The sequence below is a fragment of the Oncorhynchus nerka genome, linkage group LG25 (genome assembly GCF_034236695.1).
Source record: "Oncorhynchus nerka isolate Pitt River linkage group LG25, Oner_Uvic_2.0, whole genome shotgun sequence".
Lineage (NCBI taxonomy): Eukaryota > Metazoa > Chordata > Actinopteri > Salmoniformes > Salmonidae > Oncorhynchus > Oncorhynchus nerka.
Window position 1 is genome coordinate 43,063,639 of NC_088420.1, and position 21,106 is coordinate 43,084,744.

A 21,106-nucleotide genomic window follows, 5' to 3' on the forward strand; every position below is an offset into this window, starting at 1 on the left:
TGTGACTAAAATATGCTCAGTCTGGAGAAAATATCTGAAATCCACTCTCTCACACCTATACTGTTGATAAACGCACAAATTCATCCGCCGTACTCGTCCAGAGCACTCTTTGAGAGGGGAAAAAGCTCACTTTTTCGCTGAGCTCAGCTCGTACAAGTAACATCACACCGGGGATGTTATTGGAGCGGAGTACGGAGCAGGTTGCAATCCCAACGGATTGAGCCACTCGAAAATTCCCAAAATGTATCCTTGCCTCTGTTCTTAATCGTTTTTTTTAGCAGCAATTCTCCTCGAGTTGTTACACAGCAGAGATAATTCTGGATATTTTTTCCAATCCCATCGCTGTTGTAGTTTTGCACTAATGGCTACTTGGCTTTGGAGAATGGGGGCGGTTCTAGTTGTGGGTTTCATGGCCGTCGTTATTAGCTTGCCCAGGTTCCTCTGGGCACCATTCCTCTCTGTTCTCTCCTGAGATGGGTACAGCAGATGGCTTCTAACAGCTGCAACAGACAATTCAGAACAACACTCATGACAAACCCCAACCAAACAGCTTGGGCCATCTTTAGATGCCACTTGTGAAGTGTTATGTACAGCATAACTACTGCTCGTCTCAAGTCCTGCATGTGACTGGAGTACAAACTAGTTCCAAAAAGGCTAATGATGAAACAATACCCAGGTATGTGGTCTCACCGGTAGAGCCGTTAAATTGGCATGTGAGCTGCGCTGCCACACCCTCATGCATATTCGAAAGAAATTAATGGTACACTGCATAATCCAAACTCTAAATTGTTTGTCATATGATTTGTTCTACTGAAAGTCTTTTCAATTTCAGTTTAAATGGACTTCTTTCTATATATTTTTTATTTTCCTCTCCCTCTATCCATCCCTCTCTCGCCCTCTCTATCTCAGCGGAGGGTCTTCCTCAGGTCTTCTACTTTGGGCCGTGTGGGAAATACAATGCCATGGTGTTAGAGCTGCTGGGCCCCAGTCTAGAAGACCTCTTTGACCTCTGTGACAGGACCTTCTCTCTCAAGACAGTCTTAATGATGGCTATTCAGCTGGTAAGTAAAGTTTACATCCAAATGACAAAGAAGCTTGTTTTGGGGAATTATGCCCATGTCTCTGTTCTGATTGTATGTCCCAGTGTGGATGTCCATTCAGTTTTTCGGTGTGCATGGAGTTGTGTGTACACCTTTTTTTGAGTGCATGCGTTTGACCGTCTCACACACACTACGCTCCCCAGCTCTCACGGATGGAGTACGTCCACTCCAAGAACCTCATCTACCGAGACGTGAAGCCAGAGAACTTCCTCATCGGGCGGCAGGGGCACAAGCAGGAGCACATCATCCACATCATTGACTTTGGCCTGGCTAAAGAGTACATCGATCCCGAGACCAAAAAACACATTCCTTACAGGGAGCACAAGAGTCTCACAGGGACCGCCCGCTACATGTCTATCAACACCCACTTGGGAAAAGGTAGGGCTACAGTACTTCTCCCCTCTACCAGACAACTTAACTTGTCTCAACTTCCATGTGTGGTACTTACATGGATACAGTATAGGCTACTCATATTTTATTGGCTGAACTTTGCCATTTTTTTGTAGTCTGTCCTGTTTACACATGGCCATGGGAAGTAGTTTGGGGGTGCTGCAAAAGAAAATAATCTACAGGGGAAAGGGGGGGGGGGACACTATTAAAAAATGTGTATTGATGAAATAGTGCAGCTGCCTTTGCAGGTGAGTAATGCTGGGGGAGCCTGAGGGACCTCACGTTTATTCTGATCTATTCTAACTAAATTATATTTAATCACCACAAAAATTCCATGAAAAACGATACAATTACAAACCAAATAAATATGTAAGCTACAGCAGCCTAGGTTAATTGTGGTTTCTTCCCCGTCTTCTCTCTGGCCAATAATGAAGAACCGTAGGCTACATGTGTGCACTGATGCAGTTTCACCCGTAAAATGTGAATAATTATCATTCATGATTGACAGTGATGATGGCCTATAGGTATGTCTAACTTGGTGTTTGAGGGTATTAAAAATATAACATTTTCTTGAGACAATATGTGTGGACATAAGCAGACGATGCTATTGGAGGATGCATTTTATGCATATTTTATAACGGTGATCTCCAACCCTGTTCCTGGAGAGCTACCATCCTGTAGGTTTTCATTCCAACCCTAATCTAGCGCACCTGATTCTAATAAGTAGCTGGTTTATAAGATGAATGTTGTTAGTTACAACTGGGGTTGGAGTGAAACCCTACAGGACGGTAGTGCTCCAAGAGCATGGTTGGTGAGCCCTGTAATGATAGGCTGTTTATCTGTCGGTACAAACCTTGATTGAGGAAATGATGACGTCATTTACACCACTGCAAGTCAGATCTGTGGTAGCTCTGTGGCCGATGGCGTCTGTAAACTGCCTGTGTGCCCCGCTGGCTTCATCCAGCTGAGCAGTAGCCAAAATGCAACCTTTTCTATGCTCTTGCGAACAGGGTAAATAAAGGACCTTGAATGACAGCACCATGGACAACTTATCCCACCCAGAGACTTGGTGCTGCTACTTCGATCTGCCGCTGAGAGATCATCTGTTCACCCACATTGCATCTCACAAAGACATGACGGTTGGAACCAAAAATATTCCATTTGGACTCCAGACCATAGGACAACTTTCCACCGGTCTAATGTCCATTGCGTGTGCTTCTTGGCCCAAGAAAATCTATTCTTCTTATTGGTATTATTTAATAGTAGTTTCTTTGCAGCAATTTGACCATGAAGGCCTGATTCACACTGTCTCCTCTGGACAGTTGATGTTGAGATGTCTGTTACTTGGACTTTGTGAAGCATTTATTTGCGCTGCAATTTCTGAGGCTGGTAATTCTAATGAACTTATCCTCTGCAGCAGAGGTACCTCTGGGTCTTCCATTCCTGTGGAGGTCAGTTTCATCATAGCGCTTGATGGTTTTTGCGACTGCACTTGTAGAAACGTTCAAAGTTGTTGACATTTTCCGGTTTGACTGACCTTCATGTCTTAACGTAATGATGGACTGTCCTTTCTCTTTGCTTATTTGAACTGTTCTTGCCATAATACGGACTTGGTCTTTTACCAAATAGGACTATATCCTGTATACCCCCCTACCTACCTTCACAACACAACTGATTGGCTCAAAGAAATTCCACAAATTTACTTTAAACAAGGCACACCTGTTAATTGAAATGCATTCCACCTCATGAAGCTGGTTGAGAGAATGCCAAGTGTGCAAAGCTGTCATTAAGGCAAAGGGTGGCTACTTTGAAGAATCTCAAATATAAAATATATTATGATTTAACACTTTTTTTGGTTACTACATGATTCCATGTGTGTTATTTCATAGTTTTGATGTCTTCACTATAATTCTACAATGTAGAAAATAGTAAAAATAACGAGAAACCCTCAACTTTTGACAGGTAGTGTATGTGTACATACATAGCCTTTCATGTCTGTAAGCCATAGGTAATTCAAATTCAGAAATGTTCTATTTTGTTCCACATTTTGGAGCTCAACGCATTGAAAGTCCTACATAAGGATACCCAAGGATGTGGTAGGTGGGATAGACGTCGGTCGCAGCTTAAAGCGGATACCCCTCCCTTTTTGTTTCAGAGCAAAGTCGACGGGATGACCTGGAAGCCTTGGGCCACATGTTCATGTATTTCCTACGAGGGAGTCTGCCGTGGCAAGGACTCAAGGTAGGGGAGCTAGGCATGATATCAGCTGGGTTGTTTTCATTGGGCACAAAGTGCGATCTGTTTTTCTATCCATTATCTGAATTTGTCCAATTCGGAAACGCTCATTTTTGTTTTCTGTTGCCTGGCATTTTACTACGATATACTCTAATAATCACAACCCAGATATTAGGAGAGTGTGATGCACTACTACTAGTGATTCAAAGAGTGGTAGAGGGAATGGTAGCCTAAACGAACCAGACGAGCAAAAAAGAGAGAGATTGAAAGACTGCTGAGGAAGTTCAACATTAGTGTGAAGGGAAGGAGATAAGATGGCAAAAGTGTGTTGAACTCAGTGTGCCTTCTACCTACAGGCTGACACCCTGAAGGAGCGATACCAGAAGATTGGCGACACCAAGCGCAACACTCCCATCGAGGTCCTCTGTGAAAGCTTTCCAGGTATTGCCAATCTTCCTTCCTGACCTTGACACTAGTGCCTGCCTTTGTGAAATGGTTACATTTCCTAAAACACGCTCCGCACAGCATACGTAGTAAAATGGCAGTAAATAATTGCAATAGAACGTACAAGAGCGAGCTCTACTGAGAAATGGGCTTATTGAGCAGAAGATGATTCTTGAAGGAAAGGCGCATCGGGGAGGGATTGGAAGAATATGCACTTGCAAGACAATGTTTGCGAATGTTTCCTTGACCTTTTGACTGCTCAGTGACCACATTTTTCTCCTCGATCTTCTCTCAGAAGATATTGGCCTTGTCTTTCAAGTATATCTGTTGGAATGGCTCAATTGTGTTCCACCAAAAAATGATTCTACTTCGTTATGTAAGGTGCTGCAACTCCATGCAGCCTTGGTGCAGTCTATTGTCCGGTACTGTGTGTCTAGATGGAGCTCTTGTTTTGCCTGAACCATGTTGACTGACTGTGTCAACCCCTTGTAGAAGAGATGGCCACGTACCTGCGCTACGTGCGGCGGTTGGACTTCTTCGAGAAGCCCGACTACGAGTATTTGAGGACTCTGTTCACCGAGCTGCTTGAGCGCAAAGGATACCTTTTTGACTACACCTACGACTGGGATGGCAGAGCGATTGTGAGTAGCTCGCGTTCACGTGCTAAATAGCATAAGTGTAGTCTCAGGTACAATAGTCATACTGAGGCTATTGAAAGAGACTAGAGAAAATGTGCTGATTAGCAGCAGCTTGTTAACTGTTCAGTCCCGTATGTCTTGGTGTAGTAATAACTTTATTTGTGTACCGTTCATAGCTGGAAAGCTGTGAAATCAAAAGTACAATAGACATTTAAAACACAAGTGAAAGAAGACAACATGCTTTCCTTGGGCAGCTCTTCACTTGAGCCTTTTTGTCTCTCGTTCTCTCGCTGTCTCGCGCTCTACGTTATATTTACTTTGTTGTTTCTTCTCCAATGGGCTCTCTCGCTCTCTCAGCCTACTCCAGTGGGGTCTGTCAACGTGGACTCTGGTGCGTCTGCCATCACGAGAGAGAGCCACGCTAACAGAGACAGGCCCTCTCAGCAACAACCCCTACGGAACCAGGTAAACCCAGTAGTCTCACATAGCAGTTCACTTCAGCTCTGCCTGTATCTGAAAATGCCAATAATTTCACGAAAATATACTCAAGTCAACAAATCCTCATAGAAAATAATGAGATTTGTTTTGGCGCCACTTCATGACTGCAATTTTAGTTTGTTTCCTATAATGTCATCAACCCTAATGGTTTTACTCAATTCCATTTCCATTCCTGTCAGTTGAATTGGACATGGAATCCAATTCCAAAATTGACAGATTTGAAATGGACAGTTGTCACAAAGTGCTTATACAGAAACCGAGCCTAAAACCCCAGAGAGCTAGCAATGCAGATGTAAAAGCACAGTGACTAGGAAAAACTCACCTAGAAAGGCAGGAACCTAGGAATAAAGTGAGAGGGGCGAAACAGCAGGTCCGGGAGAAGGTAGCATAACTGTTGAACAGGTCAGGGGTCCATAGCCGCAGGCAGAACTTCAGAAACTGGATCAGCATCACGACCAAGTGGGATGGGCGGGGACAGCCAGGAGTCGTCAGGCCAGGTAGTCTTGAGGCATGGTTCAAAGGCTCAGGTCCTCAGAGAGGGAGGGTGTCCTAAGATAACACAAAACACCACATAAGACAAGGGAATTACACCAGATGGGACAGGTTGACCCAAGCCCCCCGGCACATAGACTATTGCAACATAGATACTGAGGCGGGGAGGACAACAATGTGGTCCCGTCCAAAGTTTACCCCCGAACAGGGCCAACCAGGCAGGATATAACCCCACCTACATTACCAAAGCACAGCTAAAGGGATATCAAAGACCACTAACTTACTACACTGAGACAAGGCCAAGTATAGCCCACAAAGTTCTCCCCCACCACACGATCCAGAGAACAGTAAGGATGGGATCAAACCAGTGACTTAGCCACCATAATAGGGTCAGCGGCAGAGAATCCCAGTGGAGAGAGGCGAGCCGGCCAGGCAGGGACCGCAAGGGTGGTTGTTAACTCCAGTGCCTTTCCGTTCACCTTCGCAACCCTTTGCCAGACGACACGCAATCATAGGATCTACTGAAGAGATGACTCTTCAGTAAAGACTTAAAGGTTGAAACCGAGTCTGCATCTCTCACATGGATCAGCAGACCATTCCATAAAAATGTAGCTGTATATGAGAAAGCCCTGCCTCCAGCTGTTTGCTTAGAAATTCTCTGGACAATAAGGAAGCCTATGTCTTGTGACCGTAGCGTACGTGTAGGTATGTACGGCAGGATGAAATCGACAAGATAGGTAGGAGCAAGTCCATTTAATGCTTTGTAGGTTAGCAGTACAATCTCCAAATCAGCCCTAGACTTATCGGGAAGCCACTAGCACTGGAGTAATATGACCAAATGTTTTGGTTCTAGATTGTAGCAGCCGTATTTAGCACAACCTTGTCAGCCACACACTGACAATCGATAAGCATTGCTTGTTTGAACACCATGTACACTCCCTCCATATTATTTGGAGAGTGAAGCCTGAACTTTCATTTTGGCTCTATACCTAAGCATTTTGGATTTTAGATCAGATGTTTAATATGAGGCAGCAAGCACAATGTCACCTTCTTTATTTTACGGTATTTTCATACATCTGTTTTAACTTTTAAAAGGGGACATTCTGTACTGTCGCCTCAAACGTTTGATCTCAAATCCATAATGCTGTAGTGTAGATCCAAATTGAAAGTTCAGGCTTCACTGTCCAAATAATATGGGAGTGCATATGGTGTTCAAGAAAGCAATACTGTCCAAATAAAGGGGAGTGTAATTGTATAATTGACCTAGAGTGAGCTGCAAAGCTGTTAAAGGTTCATGCCAATGCTATTGAGTTGAATGACATGGTTTTGGGATTGTCTAAATTTAATCTCAATAAGCTTTTATAGTTTACACTACAGTACATCCACCATCATTTAAATTAGTGCATGTAGTAGACCATATAGTTTGTTCCAACTTGATGCCTCTGCTTATGCTCCATGGAGTTCAAGCCTTGCTTTCAATCATCTTTTGTTTTGGGTTTGTCCTATTTGGCTTGTTTAAGTGAAAATTATATTTTTCTGCATATTTGCGTTTGGAAAAATACAGACGCAAATTAGCTTTCAGGTCAAAATAGGGATCCTAGCATGTAGTCTCAGCTGATATTTCAAATGTTGGCACCAAAATACCTTGTCCATATCCGCCTCTGTCTGACTGTTCGACCGGAGAGGCATGGAGAGCCGCAAAATGAATTTCTCCGCTGGAAGTCCTCCAACTTTGCTCCCGACAGGCAGGGAAGCTTGTCTCAAATCTGATTGGCTGCAGCTTGAGTGGTGCTACTTGATTGTCCTATGACTGCGTTGCGCCCAGGAGGCCCAGACTAATCTCTAATCAGTGCTCCACCTGTGCCACCATTGGTGCTACAGTATGTGCCAGACAGAGATTGTGAGATGGAGAGACAGAGGGAGGGTGGGAAGGAATTGATATGGAGGGGGGATTTAGGTGGAGGGAGAAAGCAGAAGGAGATGGAAGGTGAAGAAGGCAGAGTGTACTTGAAAGAGAATGAGAGGGGGAGAGAAAGGAAACGTCCTTGGTTTTGAGGAGGTCGACCTAGATCACCCCATTAGGTGAGTCATTTTACTGAGCCAGGGCTTCAGCCCCGCGAGACAGGAGATGCCAGCCAGTCTGAAATGAACACAGTGTTTTCCAGTTGAAAGCTCCCAGACTGCGTAAGTCACCTGCCAAAACTCCTGCAACAACTCTATTAGCAGCTAATCCCTCAATGTCCTGTCACGTACAACCTGTCCTGTCCAAGGGAACGGTGATAAAAGAATTACAGGGGGACAAAGCAGAGCCTGCCTGGTCCAGACATTTCAATCAATATAGCCAGGATTCAGGTCAAAGAAACAACGCAAGTCTCTTAGAGAAGAAACCAGGGTTATAAAATAAGGAAATTTAAAAAAGATGATGTCAAACATGCATACAGGGTTTCTCTTAACTGGCTAAAAACGTTTTGCTTTAAATACATTTGTGTATCTAATTTTAAAGCTATTTTTGCCTTTTCACGCTTACTTTTTTATTTTGACCTGGTTGTTCTCAACTTACACGCTTGGCAAAGCCGTGAATACGTCTCACCTTTTACTTTTTCTTTGCTTTTTTTTTTTGTGCTGCATGGCCTGTCGGCGCCTTCCTCTCTCGCTCACTCTCGGCCCATCCACGTCCCCCTCCGCCCATCCGCCTCCCTAATCAACCAACCAGATGGCAGCATCAGACCGCAGAGGAGCATGGGATGCACAGCCCCACCGACAGACAAATTCCTCCTACCTGAGCAGCTCCCACCTGGCTGCAGACAGGCATGGGGGCTCTGTGCAGGTATACACCAACAACGGAGAGACCAGAATGTTAACTACATGTACACTGGCTGCCTTTCAAACCTAAAAACCTGCTTCATTCCCTATGTCCTTGATAGCCCTCTAGCCCACAGATCAGAAGGGACATAGATGTAGTAGATGAAAGCAATATGGCAGAAACGTCTTATTGAATTGCTAGGTGGGGCCCTCGCCACATTGCTTGCACCACCTGCTCTTTGCACTTAAGATAAAATGTTGTACTGTATATGTGTATGTGACGCTGTTATGATGATCAACAGCGGAGGCTGTCCGTGTTGTGTTTCTGTGTTTAGCAGCCAGAGAGGAGAGACAGCAGCAAGCAGACACTCTGTCTGAGGAGGAGGCAGACAGGGAGAGACAGGTTCACAAGGCCCATCAGACAAACGCGTTCAGTCACATTCTAACAAGAACCTTTCCCATTAAGGGAGACTGGTAGTAAAGGGGTAGAGGTAAAGGCTAATGAGATGGGTAAATGGTGCCACACATGGATGTCTGGCAATGGCTAAACTGTATGGAGGGAGATGGGTAACTTCACTTTAGTTGATGTTTCTATGGTGAGGGCCTACATACTACTGCCATAGGCGTGACCGAGCAGGCGAGATACCGTAAGCATTTATTACAGCTGATGTCAATGTAACATCTTATGACAACCCGCTTTACGCTAACTTGACACTTTGTTGTTGTTGAGATGGTTGGCTAGGCCTACTGCAAGCTAGTGTGCATATGTGAGAAACAGTTTTATGTTGTGACTGTGTTAAGTTAGTTGTCACAAAATGCGGCAAGTAGCCTAACGGTTAAGAGCATTGGGCCAGTAATCCAAAGGTTGCTGGTTCGAATCCCCTAGCCGACTAAGTGAAACATTTGTCTATGTGCCCTTAAGCAAGGCACTTAATGTAATCATGACACATTGGGCTGTATTATGATCATGCCAGTGTTTGATTGACCTTATGATGGAGATGTCAATGTTGTATTTTTCTGTTTTTAATCCTTATTTTGGTTTGACTGATATTACCCCCCATGTGCCTAAGGTGGTAACCTCTACCAATGGGGACCTGAATGCAGACGACCCAATGACGGCCCATTCCAACGCACCTATCACAGCGCAGGCCGAGGTGGAGGTGGTGGAAGAGGCCAAGTATGTATCTGGCACTTCGTCTTCTGTCGTAGCTAGCTCTCTCTCTGTCGTAGCTAGCTCTCTCTCCCTGTCTCTCTGTCCTAGCTAGCTGTCTCTCTCTCGTAGCTAGCTGTGTCTCTCTCGTAGCTAGCTGTCTCTCTCTCGTAGCTAGCTCTCTCTCTCTCTCTCTTTGTCGTAGCTAGCTCTCTCTCTCTCTGTCGTAGCTAGCTCTCTCTCTCTGTCGTAGCTAGCTCTCTCTCGCTCTCTCTCTCTCGGTCGTAGCTAGCTCTCTCTGTCGTAGCTAGCTCTCTCTCGCTCTCTCTCTCTCTCTCGGTCGTAGCTAGCTCTCTCTCTGTCTCACGTTCTCTCTCCATCTCTCGCTTGGTCATCTGTCTCTTTCAGTAGCACTTTGTTATTATTTGTATTGGAAGACAATTTACAACAGCAAGTGGTCATTGGAGTCATTTCTTTACTATGACTTTTGCTCAATCCATGAGATTGACTGATTGTCCAATCCCAACCTGTTTGAAGCTCAGTCAAAGAGGATTTGATCCAAGAAGTCAAACTGCTTGAGTCAGGATCAAGTCCAAACAAGTTGTCTCTTGTGGCTGGAACCTGTTCGGACCGGATGGGGTTTTGATGGGGGATCTCCTGATAAACTGATCATCTGCAACAAATCCAAATTTGATTCCGTTAGTTTCAATTACAATATGAGGGGAAAAGTTATGAAGATTATCTGAATTATTTTATTAAAATGTTCTGAAAATATACCAACTAGCTAAAACAAAAACTTTCAAAATAAAAAGCCACATCCTTGTTTAGTAAGAATCTGTTCTACCTGTGCAATCATCATTTCAAAATAGTGAATAAGTACCATATACCTAACTTCACATTCAATGTCATCTAGTAGATTTACAGATGATATCCCTATTCTGATTATTCCCTATGATTGTCCTTTCCTCCATTGCCCAGACACAGTTTTGTCTGTTACCCGTGTGTATGTATGTGCATGCAGTTCTACATTTCAGAAGGACTATCTTGAGTTGTTGTCCCTCTCTTTCTCTCTCTGTACAGTATTAATATGTCTTTTCTCCTCACACTCTGTAGCTGCGTGAAAATGCTCAACCTGTGGTGAGTCTCCGCTCCCATGCACATCAGCCATTCAAAAGGGAGTGGACCAGACTAGCACCAGACAACATATCCAGCACTGTGTTGGTTTCTTGGCTTCACCCCTTCCATTAAACAAATTACTATGTTACTTTCCTATTGGGTTTTAGGCCTCTCACATGATGTGATTTAATATCCTTTTCACACTACTGAGAGGAGCTGAAGGATGGTTATGTAGCTCAAATGTAAAGCTTTTGAGAGTTTGTTGAGTGAACTGGAAAGACGAATGCCTGGGCCACACAAAGATTTTGTTTTCTGTCAAGAACGGATTTGCGAATGGCGTTCTTACAGGGCACGCAAAGAATTAGAAGGTTGGTTCTACAGTTATTAACCTGCGTCCTTGTACAATCTAATTGCAGAACTTGACAAATGTTTTTGGGCCAGCTGGGTAGCATACAGAGTCTGGGTGTATTCCCTCCCCATTGAATGTTTGCTTTCTTCTTCACCGTCACACTCTCACACTCATTCTTATACCTGTTAAATGTTCAACGTCCATTCTTTATTACCTCTAACCCGTACGTGTCACTTTTGGGTTTGTTTACAAGCTGACATTTTGAATATTTTAAGTTGTGAATTGAGTGCAACATGAGTCTTAAGGGATAATAGTGAGAGATACACACGGAGTATACCAAACATTGAGGACACCTGTTATTTCCATGACCGACTGACCAGGTGAAAGCTATGGTAGTCACTTGCTAAATCCAACTCTATCAGTGTAGATGATTGGGAGGAGACAAGTTCAAGAATGATTTTTAAGCCTTGAGACAATTGATACATGGATTGTGTGTGCGCCATTCAGAGGGTGAATGGGCAAGACAAAACATTTACACTAAGTGCCTTTGAACGGTGTATGGTAGAAGGTGCCAGGCGCACTGGTTTTTGTCAAGAACTGCAACGCTGCTGGGCTTTTCATGCTCAACAGTTTCCCGTTTGTATCAAGATTGGTCCACCACCCAAAGGACATCCAGACAACTTGACACAACTGTGGGAAACATTAGTGTCAACATGGGCCAGCATCACAGTGGAATGCTTTCGATACCTTGTAGTCCGTGCCCTGACGAATTGAGGATGTTCTGAGGGCACAGCCTCAATTCTTTAGGTGTTCCTACTGTTTGGTATATTCAGTGTAGATTGTCAAGTAACTGTCCTTCCTTTTCTCCCTCTTCTCATTCCTTTCCTCTCAGGTGCTGTTGCTTCTTCAAGCGAAAACGGAAGAAGAACACTCCACGGCAGAAATGAGCTCCTGCAACTCTGTCCGATGTCACTGAGCGGGTTTGGTTTTAAGGAAACTAATTAAGGGGCATTTCCAGTTGTAGTTGGGAGAGAGACTTTTTATTACGAGAGATATGCGATTCTTAATGACCCGGACCTACTGAATGACCTTCGCCACAGAGACCTTTCTTTGATAATTTGACCACTGACACTCCCTCTGGATACCGGAGAACATCTCTTAATCTTCCTCAGTTTTTTTTCTTCCCTTTTGCTCAAGTGGAGATCAAAGTCAAATATCCCTCCCTCTCTTTGAGGGAGTGAGGAGACCAGTCTTGCAGTCTATAGACCCCATATTTTTTCTGTCTCACGTCTCTCTCTTGCGCTCTCTCTCCCCATTCACCAAACACTCTCACATCCCCAGTAAAAGCAGGTCTTAAGCTGTCCCTAATTGTTTGCTTTTTGTTCATGCATATTTATGTCTGTACATATGTGTGGATGTATGAATGTGTCCTAATGGTTAATTGATTCATATGCCACCCAGCCCCTCCCACTTAGCTCTGTTTGACTGTCTTGGAAGTATAGGCGATATTAGGGCAATTCCACATCAGGACAGCCTGAAAATATTTTGGGAGTATCAAATTGTTCTTGCAATTCTCACATAGAAAGTTCATTGGAAGGAAGAATGTTTGACATGCTTTTTACATTTGTATCACATTTTTCTTCTATCATAATGAAAGTGGTTTTCTGGTACTTTGGAAGATACAGTATGACCCATTTTATACATAGATGTTGACATTATAGGTCATTAACCAATCACATCCCTCCTTTAGAATGGCACATTTAGCAATTCACCAGCAGAGGGAGTTCCCTTTTTTTAATCCATTTTCCCATTCAACTGTGTTGGTGGTGCTTATAAAAGCCTACTCTGGAAATGTGATGTACTTGTAGAGTATATATATTGTTTCAAACAATGTCCTAAAATGAGCTAATCTAAAATTGTATTTCAGAATGTAGACATAGTCCATATGTTAGAGCACACTATAAGGAGTATAATGACACCAAGATGTTCTGTGTCATGTATGGTGCATGGATCATAAGATCTTACAGGAGGCATGTATAGGTCTAAAAAGGGCCTAAAATTGCTACTTACATCATGATTATCAAAAAAAAAAAAGCATGTCAAACATCCTTCCTTCAAATGAAGTTTCTAAATGAGAATTTCCATAGCAATCCAAGTGTCCCAAAAATATTTTCGGGCTGTCTTGGCACAGAATGGCCCATTTATAAATAATACTACAAAGTCCTAAAGTAACCTCTTGCTCCAAGCCGAGACACCGCTTCATGTCCCCTCATAGATCTGCAAAGACGTGACCGGTGTAAGCAGTATGTTAATAGTTCCACTTTTGCTTCTGGTTGGCTAAGTGAAGTTTCCACCACATTGCTCAACACACATCCAGTTCTTTCACATCTATAAGGGTTTATTTGGGATTGGGCATAAGTAGTCAAAGCAGAAAGAAAAGGTAGAAAAGGAGGGAACAGCGAAAGACCAGCACGTTCCTAATGCATCCCTGCCAGGGAAATAAACCTGCTTGTACTATTCACCTCACAAGTCACTTACTACATTTGCTTGGTACCTCCATATTTGTATTAAAAACTACTAAAAGTGCTAATTAGAAGGATAAGCAAGAAAAATGTAAGACAGCAGTTGGTGAGTGACCAAAGGGATGTGTGTGGAAAGAGGACCAGTTGTTACCAGATTGGGATTTATTTCTGAAAATGATTTGAATTCTAGATCCCTGTGTTTGATGCACTGTTCATTATAGCAAATGCACATCATTGCTTGTAACCACTCACTCCTTTTCAACTTCAGGCCTTGGTCTATTGTACATTTTTGGGGGAGACAATCTATCGACAATAGATCAGTTACGAGTTGCATTTTGCATTGCTTTAGTTAACATTGCACGTACCCCTAAACTGGTCCCTGTTATCCACAAACACTTAGATTTCTCTGTGTGGATGAAGGAAAAGTTGCTTCCAAATGCTGATCTAAGGTCAGTTTAGCTTTTTTACCTCCTAATATTTAAGGCTAGGATTGGGATAGAATGAACTGATCCCAGATGTGTACTTCGGGGCAGCTTCTACCGCCAGTCTGTCTGTATACAGAATCTTGGATAAGGAGAACAGACTTAGCTCTCCCATTGATTTAGATGCTACTGCTCCCTCTTCTGGCCTTAACATGGAATGCCTTAATCAGATCACCTCTCATTAGAGCCTATCAGGATAGGTGTCTGGTCACTGCAACAACATACCAGCCAATAAGAAGACATGCATGTTGACGAGTCTGATTCCAAAAAACCGGCTGTTCTCAACTCCAATCCTGGGGTACCATCTGGTGTTGCACATTTATGTTCTAGCCCTGCCCTAACACACCTGAGTCACTAAGTTAAAGCTTCAATGCAGCCTTTTTTACATGTATTTTTATCTCCATATCAAATTCGTTCTGGGTAACAATTAAGTACCTTACTGGCATTGTTTTAAATTTAAAATGGTCAAAATGAAAGACTTAACAAAGAGCAATTTCTCAAGCTATTTTTTTGCTCTGACTGTCAGTGATCTGAGTGGGGAGGGGATAACTGTAAACGAGCTGTTATTGGCAGAGTGGTGAATTTCACAGTATTGTTCCAACCTCATAGTGTGGAAATGTATATAAAACACAGAAGAATCATGTTTTTGACTGCACTGGGCCTTTAAGTATTTGAATCATGCCTGTTAGTGCTGGGCCTGAAACAAAAAAGCTGCAGTGCTGCGGTGTGGACCTTCAAGACCTGGACTTAAAGCCCCCCATGCAGTCTTTACTATTTAATTTTAAATCATCACTGTGTCTAATAAATCACTGTTTATTTCATGAAAATAACAAATATATTTTTGATCATTTAATACCCTGAGCCTTCTTTGGCCCTTGAAATGCTGTCTGACCATGTGGGCGTTAGGAAATACGTTTGAAGATACACAGCCATAATTCCGTTTACAATAACCCGAAAAATATTGAGTCCCGGTTATGTGAAACCAGGATAAGATACTTGAGATATGCTGATCTTAGACGGGATACTGTGGCATGTAAACATCTCATCACTGTTGACTGTTGTTTTTTGCAGTCTGCACAGGCTCAGTTGCGCATATCATTGGTGTTGTGTGATGTTTTCATCAGTCAAACAAATCACTCCAAAGAGAGGGCGATTTTGCGCTGTTCGATCCATCATAATTCCATAATAATTGATTTTGCTGATACTCTGTACTGGACTGTATAGCATGCTGGCTACTTTCACCCCTAATTTAGACACTTCTGCTTATAATTTCCGACATTTGGTAGGTCGAATCATTTCGGACATTTGGTAGGCCATTTCTTTGTCAACTATAGTTAGATACATGCATATTTTCTTCTGTCATAACTTGTTGCCATAGAATACTAAATAAAGTAGTGCTCACCAGAATGTCTTACATCGATAGAATGAATGCATTACACAGGAGGTTGGTGTCACCTTAATTGGGGAGGATGGGCTCGTGGTCATGACTGGAACGGTATAAGTGTCAAAAACATGGTTTGATGCAATTCCATTCGCTCCGTTTCAGCCATTATTATGAGCCGTCCTCCCCTCAGCAGCTTTGACTGCTGCATTCGTAATCTTGTTAACACCAGTAAAGTTGTCTGTTTCGTTTAGGGACCGGGAGAAAACGCAATAACTCCAAAACAGTGGAAAGATTGGCCTTGAGCAAAATGACCAATGTCATCAGTTTGACCGGTTTAAAGGAAATGAAAAGCAGAGAACTATGAAACATTTCTGTTAAGACTTCAGTTCTTCTTGGGTGCATATTTTATGTGCTTGAAATACTGTATTCTGGCATAACGGTGTCAAAGATAACACATTACAATCGCCAAAGCATTTTCTCAAGAGATGCTGATAGAAAGAAATCATATTTCTCCACTCCTGTTCCCGAGACAAAATTATAATTTGTTGTATCATAGTACTGCAAGAAATCCATAATTCTGCAGGAGTTAATATTATATTATGCTACATGTGAGATGTTATAGGCCTACAGTAAGTATTTCAGTTACTTTCCCATTTAACCCATATTAACTATAATGACTAATATTCTGTTTATACTCATGAACGGGATATCGAAGGTGCATGTAAACAGCATATCCCGAATAAGAATTTAAGCGGAATATGAGCTACTGTCCGGAATACTGTGCGCATGTAAACGTGGTCACTATTTAGCCTGTGGAAATGGTCGCATTTTGTGAGATGATACTGTGGTGTGTCTCAATTTAAATCAATATTAGCGCAGACATCGTTGAGAAAGCAGAATTTGAATATTTAAAATATAGGAACCTCCTTTGTGTCCTATGTAATGTCATCGGAGTGAAAGGAAGTGAATGGCCTCTGCAGTCAAAACATTTGAGGTTGTGAAATGCTGAACTTGAGAATGATATTCAACCCACCCCAGTGTTGACCCCTGAATGGTTATCTTGTCTGTTTCGATATATTGTTTTGTTGTTAATGTGAACAAAAAATGTATAATGTACTGTAATTTTACAAAATGTAATCATTGAATGACCTTGCTTTTTGGTGGGGGAAGGTGTTTAAACAGTGATTGAGTGCACTACTTCTGCACCTACTGTTGTCTGTAGTTAGGATTCCGGTCTCGTTCTCTACCATCTCGATCGGGTGTGTCAAACTCATTCCATGGAGTTGGACTAGTGTCTGCTGGTTTTTTTAAATTTTTATTTCAATTAAGCCCTAGGCAACCAGATGAGGGGAGTTCCTTATTAATTAGTGACCTTAATTCATCACTCAAGTACAAAGAGGAGCAAAAACCCGCAGACGCTTGGCCCTCCGTGGGATGAGTTTGACACGTGATCTAGGTACTATCCACTTTCATTTGTGTGTTATGGAAATGGTGGAAAGAACTCGTGGCCTTGAGGCAAGGCTGGGGGAATTGTCAATTTCCTTATATGCTTCTATTGAATAACTCCCTTGTACACAGACACACAGGCGTGAAACCCAAGCACAGTGTTCATTATTTTTACTTTTTTGTCTTTTGGCAGGATCCCAAGTTAACACTGACTAATGCCCCCTGGTGTGCAGGAGGACTTTTGTCTTTCCTATGATGACACATTTATCTTTGGCATGTCCACTCCCTAGCTGCCTTTTATGGATGGACAAACAAATGTTCTGTATATTTTTGAGTAACAGAGTTTTTGTGTGCTGTGTGTGGATTTAAGTTATTTCAAATGTACTTGAATGGAAAGATATGGGACGAGTCTTAGTGGAATGTCAGGATTTACTCAGATGCCATTGTCGGACTAAATTATGTGCGTATGAGCAATGTTCTTTATGCATGGATTGGTCAATTGATTGATTGATTTACCCACATGTCATTGAGGCTTTTAGACATCAATGCTGACCACAGCAGGCTAATTGTGTAGTGGGTAAAAGTCCAGGCTTAGGCTGTTGTCATGTATCTCTCGCTCTATCTTCCTTTTGCTCTCATTCAACTCTTTGTTGAGGACTTCCTCCCTTCCTTGAAGTAATTACTGATCTAACCAGAGGAGGCTGGGGTTCTATAGGAGGATGGGCTCATTGTTAATGGCTGGAATGGAATATATGGAACAGCATGTTTGACTCCGTTCCATGTATTCCATTCCAGCCATTAACAATGAGCCTGTCCTCCTCTGGTTAGATCAGTAATGATTTGACAGGTGAAAGTGATGACTTTTCCCTCATGGCTTTCACCTGTCCAGTCATATCTAATTAGTGATTGCTTAAATGACAGGGAGAAAGGACAGTGTTCGTACCAGGACTTTTGACTTGCTATGAGGCTGGTGCAGCACGGAGGTGCTGACCCTAGGGTTTCTTGAAAGGACAGAGGACTTCCACTGACCTCCACACGCCCCTGGTGGCAGTATATATTTGCCCATACAGCTGTCTGATCCCACTGTGGGTCATTTTGAAGCCTTACATTCCCATTGCTCCATGACATGTTAACATAACCCCCTCCAATGGCAGGGTTTGTTTGAGATGTCACTCACTGTATTGGGATAATCTATGGATAGATGTATACCTCAGAGAAAAGCCATTTCTGACTCTCTCACCACACACATGCACATTCTCATTCCCTTTCTCCTTTTTGCTCTCTCACTCAGTCTTTGCTCCCCAGTGCCAGCTTGTTGACCTCTGGTGCCAAGGGCGCTGAAATGTTAGCGTGTTGTAGACATGAGCCCTATTCTCTGCTCTTAAGATGGTGTCATTTTAGACCCATTTGGTGGGTTAGCTGGATCATTGCAAGTGATTTTGAAAAGCCATTCAAAATAAAAATAATTTGCCATGTTATGCTTGTGTGACAACCATACCATCTCAGAATTTGTGTAGTGAAATATTATTTTGCTTTGGCGCATTTAGGTGACATGAGGCTTCTACTATAGTAATATTGCTTATGATTACAGATGATTTGCTTCTTTCATTAAGTATTCTAGGCCTGCTTGTTTTGCTTGATCCCAACCACCAAAGTTATTGTTTTGTCATCCCTGTTTTCTTATTATTGTTCATTTTTATTAAGGAAACCACTTTATCAATATATGTTTTGCCAACTTTTGTGTAACATGTACATATGAGAAGTCCTCTCTAAATTATTTAGTTGCTGCAGAGGGGGCATGGCTTTTTACCCTCCATCAGCAACCAGAAGATGACACTGAGTCAGATGGCTTTGGCTGGTTGTATCCTCATGCCTTCTGCATACTGCATAAAGGGGTAGATTTCATTCTATCGGAGGTCTTTTCATTGGTTTTAAGCACAAAGTTATTGTATTGGTATACTTTGTGTACTTTTAAATAATACTGTCCTGCTTAAATGAGCAAGGCCCACCAGGGCCTTAATGACCATTTTTCATTCTTACTGTCATTCCAGATCATCTCTGCACTTTCTCAGTGTTTGAGGGACCATTTATCAACAGTTGCTTGCATTTGTCTACAGAACTGTGTAGGGTGCAAGCTGCAAATACTGCTCAAGTGAAGACTTCCTGACATTACCTTCAGTTGCTTATATACTGTAGACCTCCAGTGGTTAGAGACAAGACTGCAATATTGTACTGATTATTTTTAATTGTAAATTATGTGAAGTTTATTTTGTTTTTATGTTCAAATTGGAGTCTATTTTCTCAGCCTGGTTTTCTTTTCACCCTCTTCAAAGCTGTGGAACGCAAACTTGTACAGTGCTATGAGAGCTTATGTCTCGTGTTCTCTGGTAATGGTTTCAAAGCTATGAATATAAGAATCAAGTCTTAAAATTGTATTGTGTATATTGTGTTGAAACATGAATGTTACTTCAAAATGTATTTGAACGCTTTAACCAACCTAGTTAAGGGCTCCTATCCTGAAAAACCCCTCGTGTTTTTTTTTCAGGTTTTTGAATTCCTTTTTTTGGGGGGGGGGTTGGACTGTCATATTATGCCTACTTCCCAGAGGCCTCTAGTGAAACATGTCATGGGACCTTTCCAAAATTTCACTACACTACTTCAAAATAACTCAACTCAAGTTTGCACCCATTTTTTATGTAAAATAAAAATCTCTCTTAACCTTTACTCTTGGCCCTGTGTTTCTGTCCTTGTGCTGCGGACTTCTTGCCGTCCTAGAAATACACAAGATTGTGTCGTCTGATTCAATTAATGAACTTTTTCATTGTCTATCGGGATGCTCAAATGCACTTTGTTCAAGTTTCACTTGATGAGCAGTTTATTAGTTGAATCAATTGTTTCAGTAGGTTAGAGCTAAAGCCTGCACCCTATAGGGCTCCAGGGTTGGTGAGGGGTGACGATGTTGCACTGTGTGAAATGCAGCCCTAATAACCATATCCCCAAAACATGTTAATGAACTGGAGGTATAAAAAGGTGACTGAATATGGGAACACTGTCAATCCTTTCACTTCAAAACACTGTACAATAGAATAAAGTGTAAACTTATTATGATGTGTAGGATATTTAAAAAATGTTCCCAGCAATTTATTGGTTTTGTCATCAGTGCCTTCTTCACGGCATCTCCAGCAGTGTGATGCCGAAATGTTGGTTTACCCAATAAATTACTGGAAGCTTACATGTGTTTGGAGTTTGCCAGAAAGGCATTTCACTGAACTTGTGCATGTGACATTGAAATGTGTATGTATGTATGTATATACACTGCTCAAAAAAATAAAGGTAACACTAAAATAACACATCCTAGATCTGAATGAATGAAATATTCTTCTTAAATACTTTTTTCTTTACATAGTTGAATGTGCTGACAACAAAATCACACAAAAATGATCAATGGAAATCAAATTTATCAACCCATGGAGGTCTGGATTTGGAGTCACACTCCAAATTAAAGTGGAAAACCACACTACAGGCTGATCCAACTTTGATGTAATGTCCTTAACAAGTCAAAATGAGGCTCAGTAGTGTGTGGCCTCCACGTGCCTGTATGACCTCCCTACAACGCCTGGGCATGCTCCTGATGAGGTGGCGGATGGTCTCCTGAGGGATCTCCTCCCAGACCTGGACTAAAGCATCCGCCAACTCCTGGACAGTCTGTGGTGCAACGTGGCGTTGGTGGATGGAGCGAGATATGATGTCCCAGATGTGCTCAATTGGATTCAGGTCTGGGGAACGGGCGGGCCAGTCCATAGCATCAATGCCTTCCTCTTGCAGGAACTGCTGACACACTCCAGCCACAAGAGGTCTAGCATTGTCTTGCATTAGGAGGAACCCAGGGCCAACCGCACCAGCATATTATCTCACAAGGGGTCTGAGGATCTCATCTTTGTACCTAATGGCAGTCAGGCTACCTCTGGTGAGCACATGGAGGGCTGTGCGGCCCCCCAAAGAAATGCCACCCCACACCATGACTGACCCACCGCCAAACCGGTCATGCTGGAGGATGT

General features: G+C 42.5%; 1 protein-coding gene across 12 annotated transcripts in view; it reads left to right on the plus strand.

Annotated features, from left to right (window-relative positions):
* Positions 1-19,772, plus strand: part of LOC115109527 (casein kinase I) — a 58,332-nt gene extending 38,560 nt beyond the window's left edge. For 2 of the 12 annotated variants that reach the window (XM_029634501.2, XM_029634500.2), the window contains 8 exons: positions 910-1,061; positions 1,244-1,478; positions 3,646-3,731; positions 4,082-4,166; positions 4,662-4,810; positions 5,165-5,272; positions 8,511-8,624; positions 9,670-19,772. In XM_029634501.2, coding sequence (XP_029490361.1) covers positions 910-1,061; positions 1,244-1,478; positions 3,646-3,731; positions 4,082-4,166; positions 4,662-4,810; positions 5,165-5,272; positions 8,511-8,624; positions 9,670-9,864 — 1,124 coding nt within the window. In that variant the 3' untranslated portion in view covers positions 9,865-19,772. The remainder of the gene's footprint in view (positions 1-909; positions 1,062-1,243; positions 1,479-3,645; positions 3,732-4,081; positions 4,167-4,661; positions 4,811-5,164; positions 5,273-8,510; positions 8,625-9,669) is intronic. The other 10 variants (XM_029634503.2, XM_029634504.2, XM_029634509.2 and 7 more) reach the window with 10 other exon arrangements.
* The last annotated feature ends 1,334 nt before the right edge of the window (positions 19,773-21,106 follow it).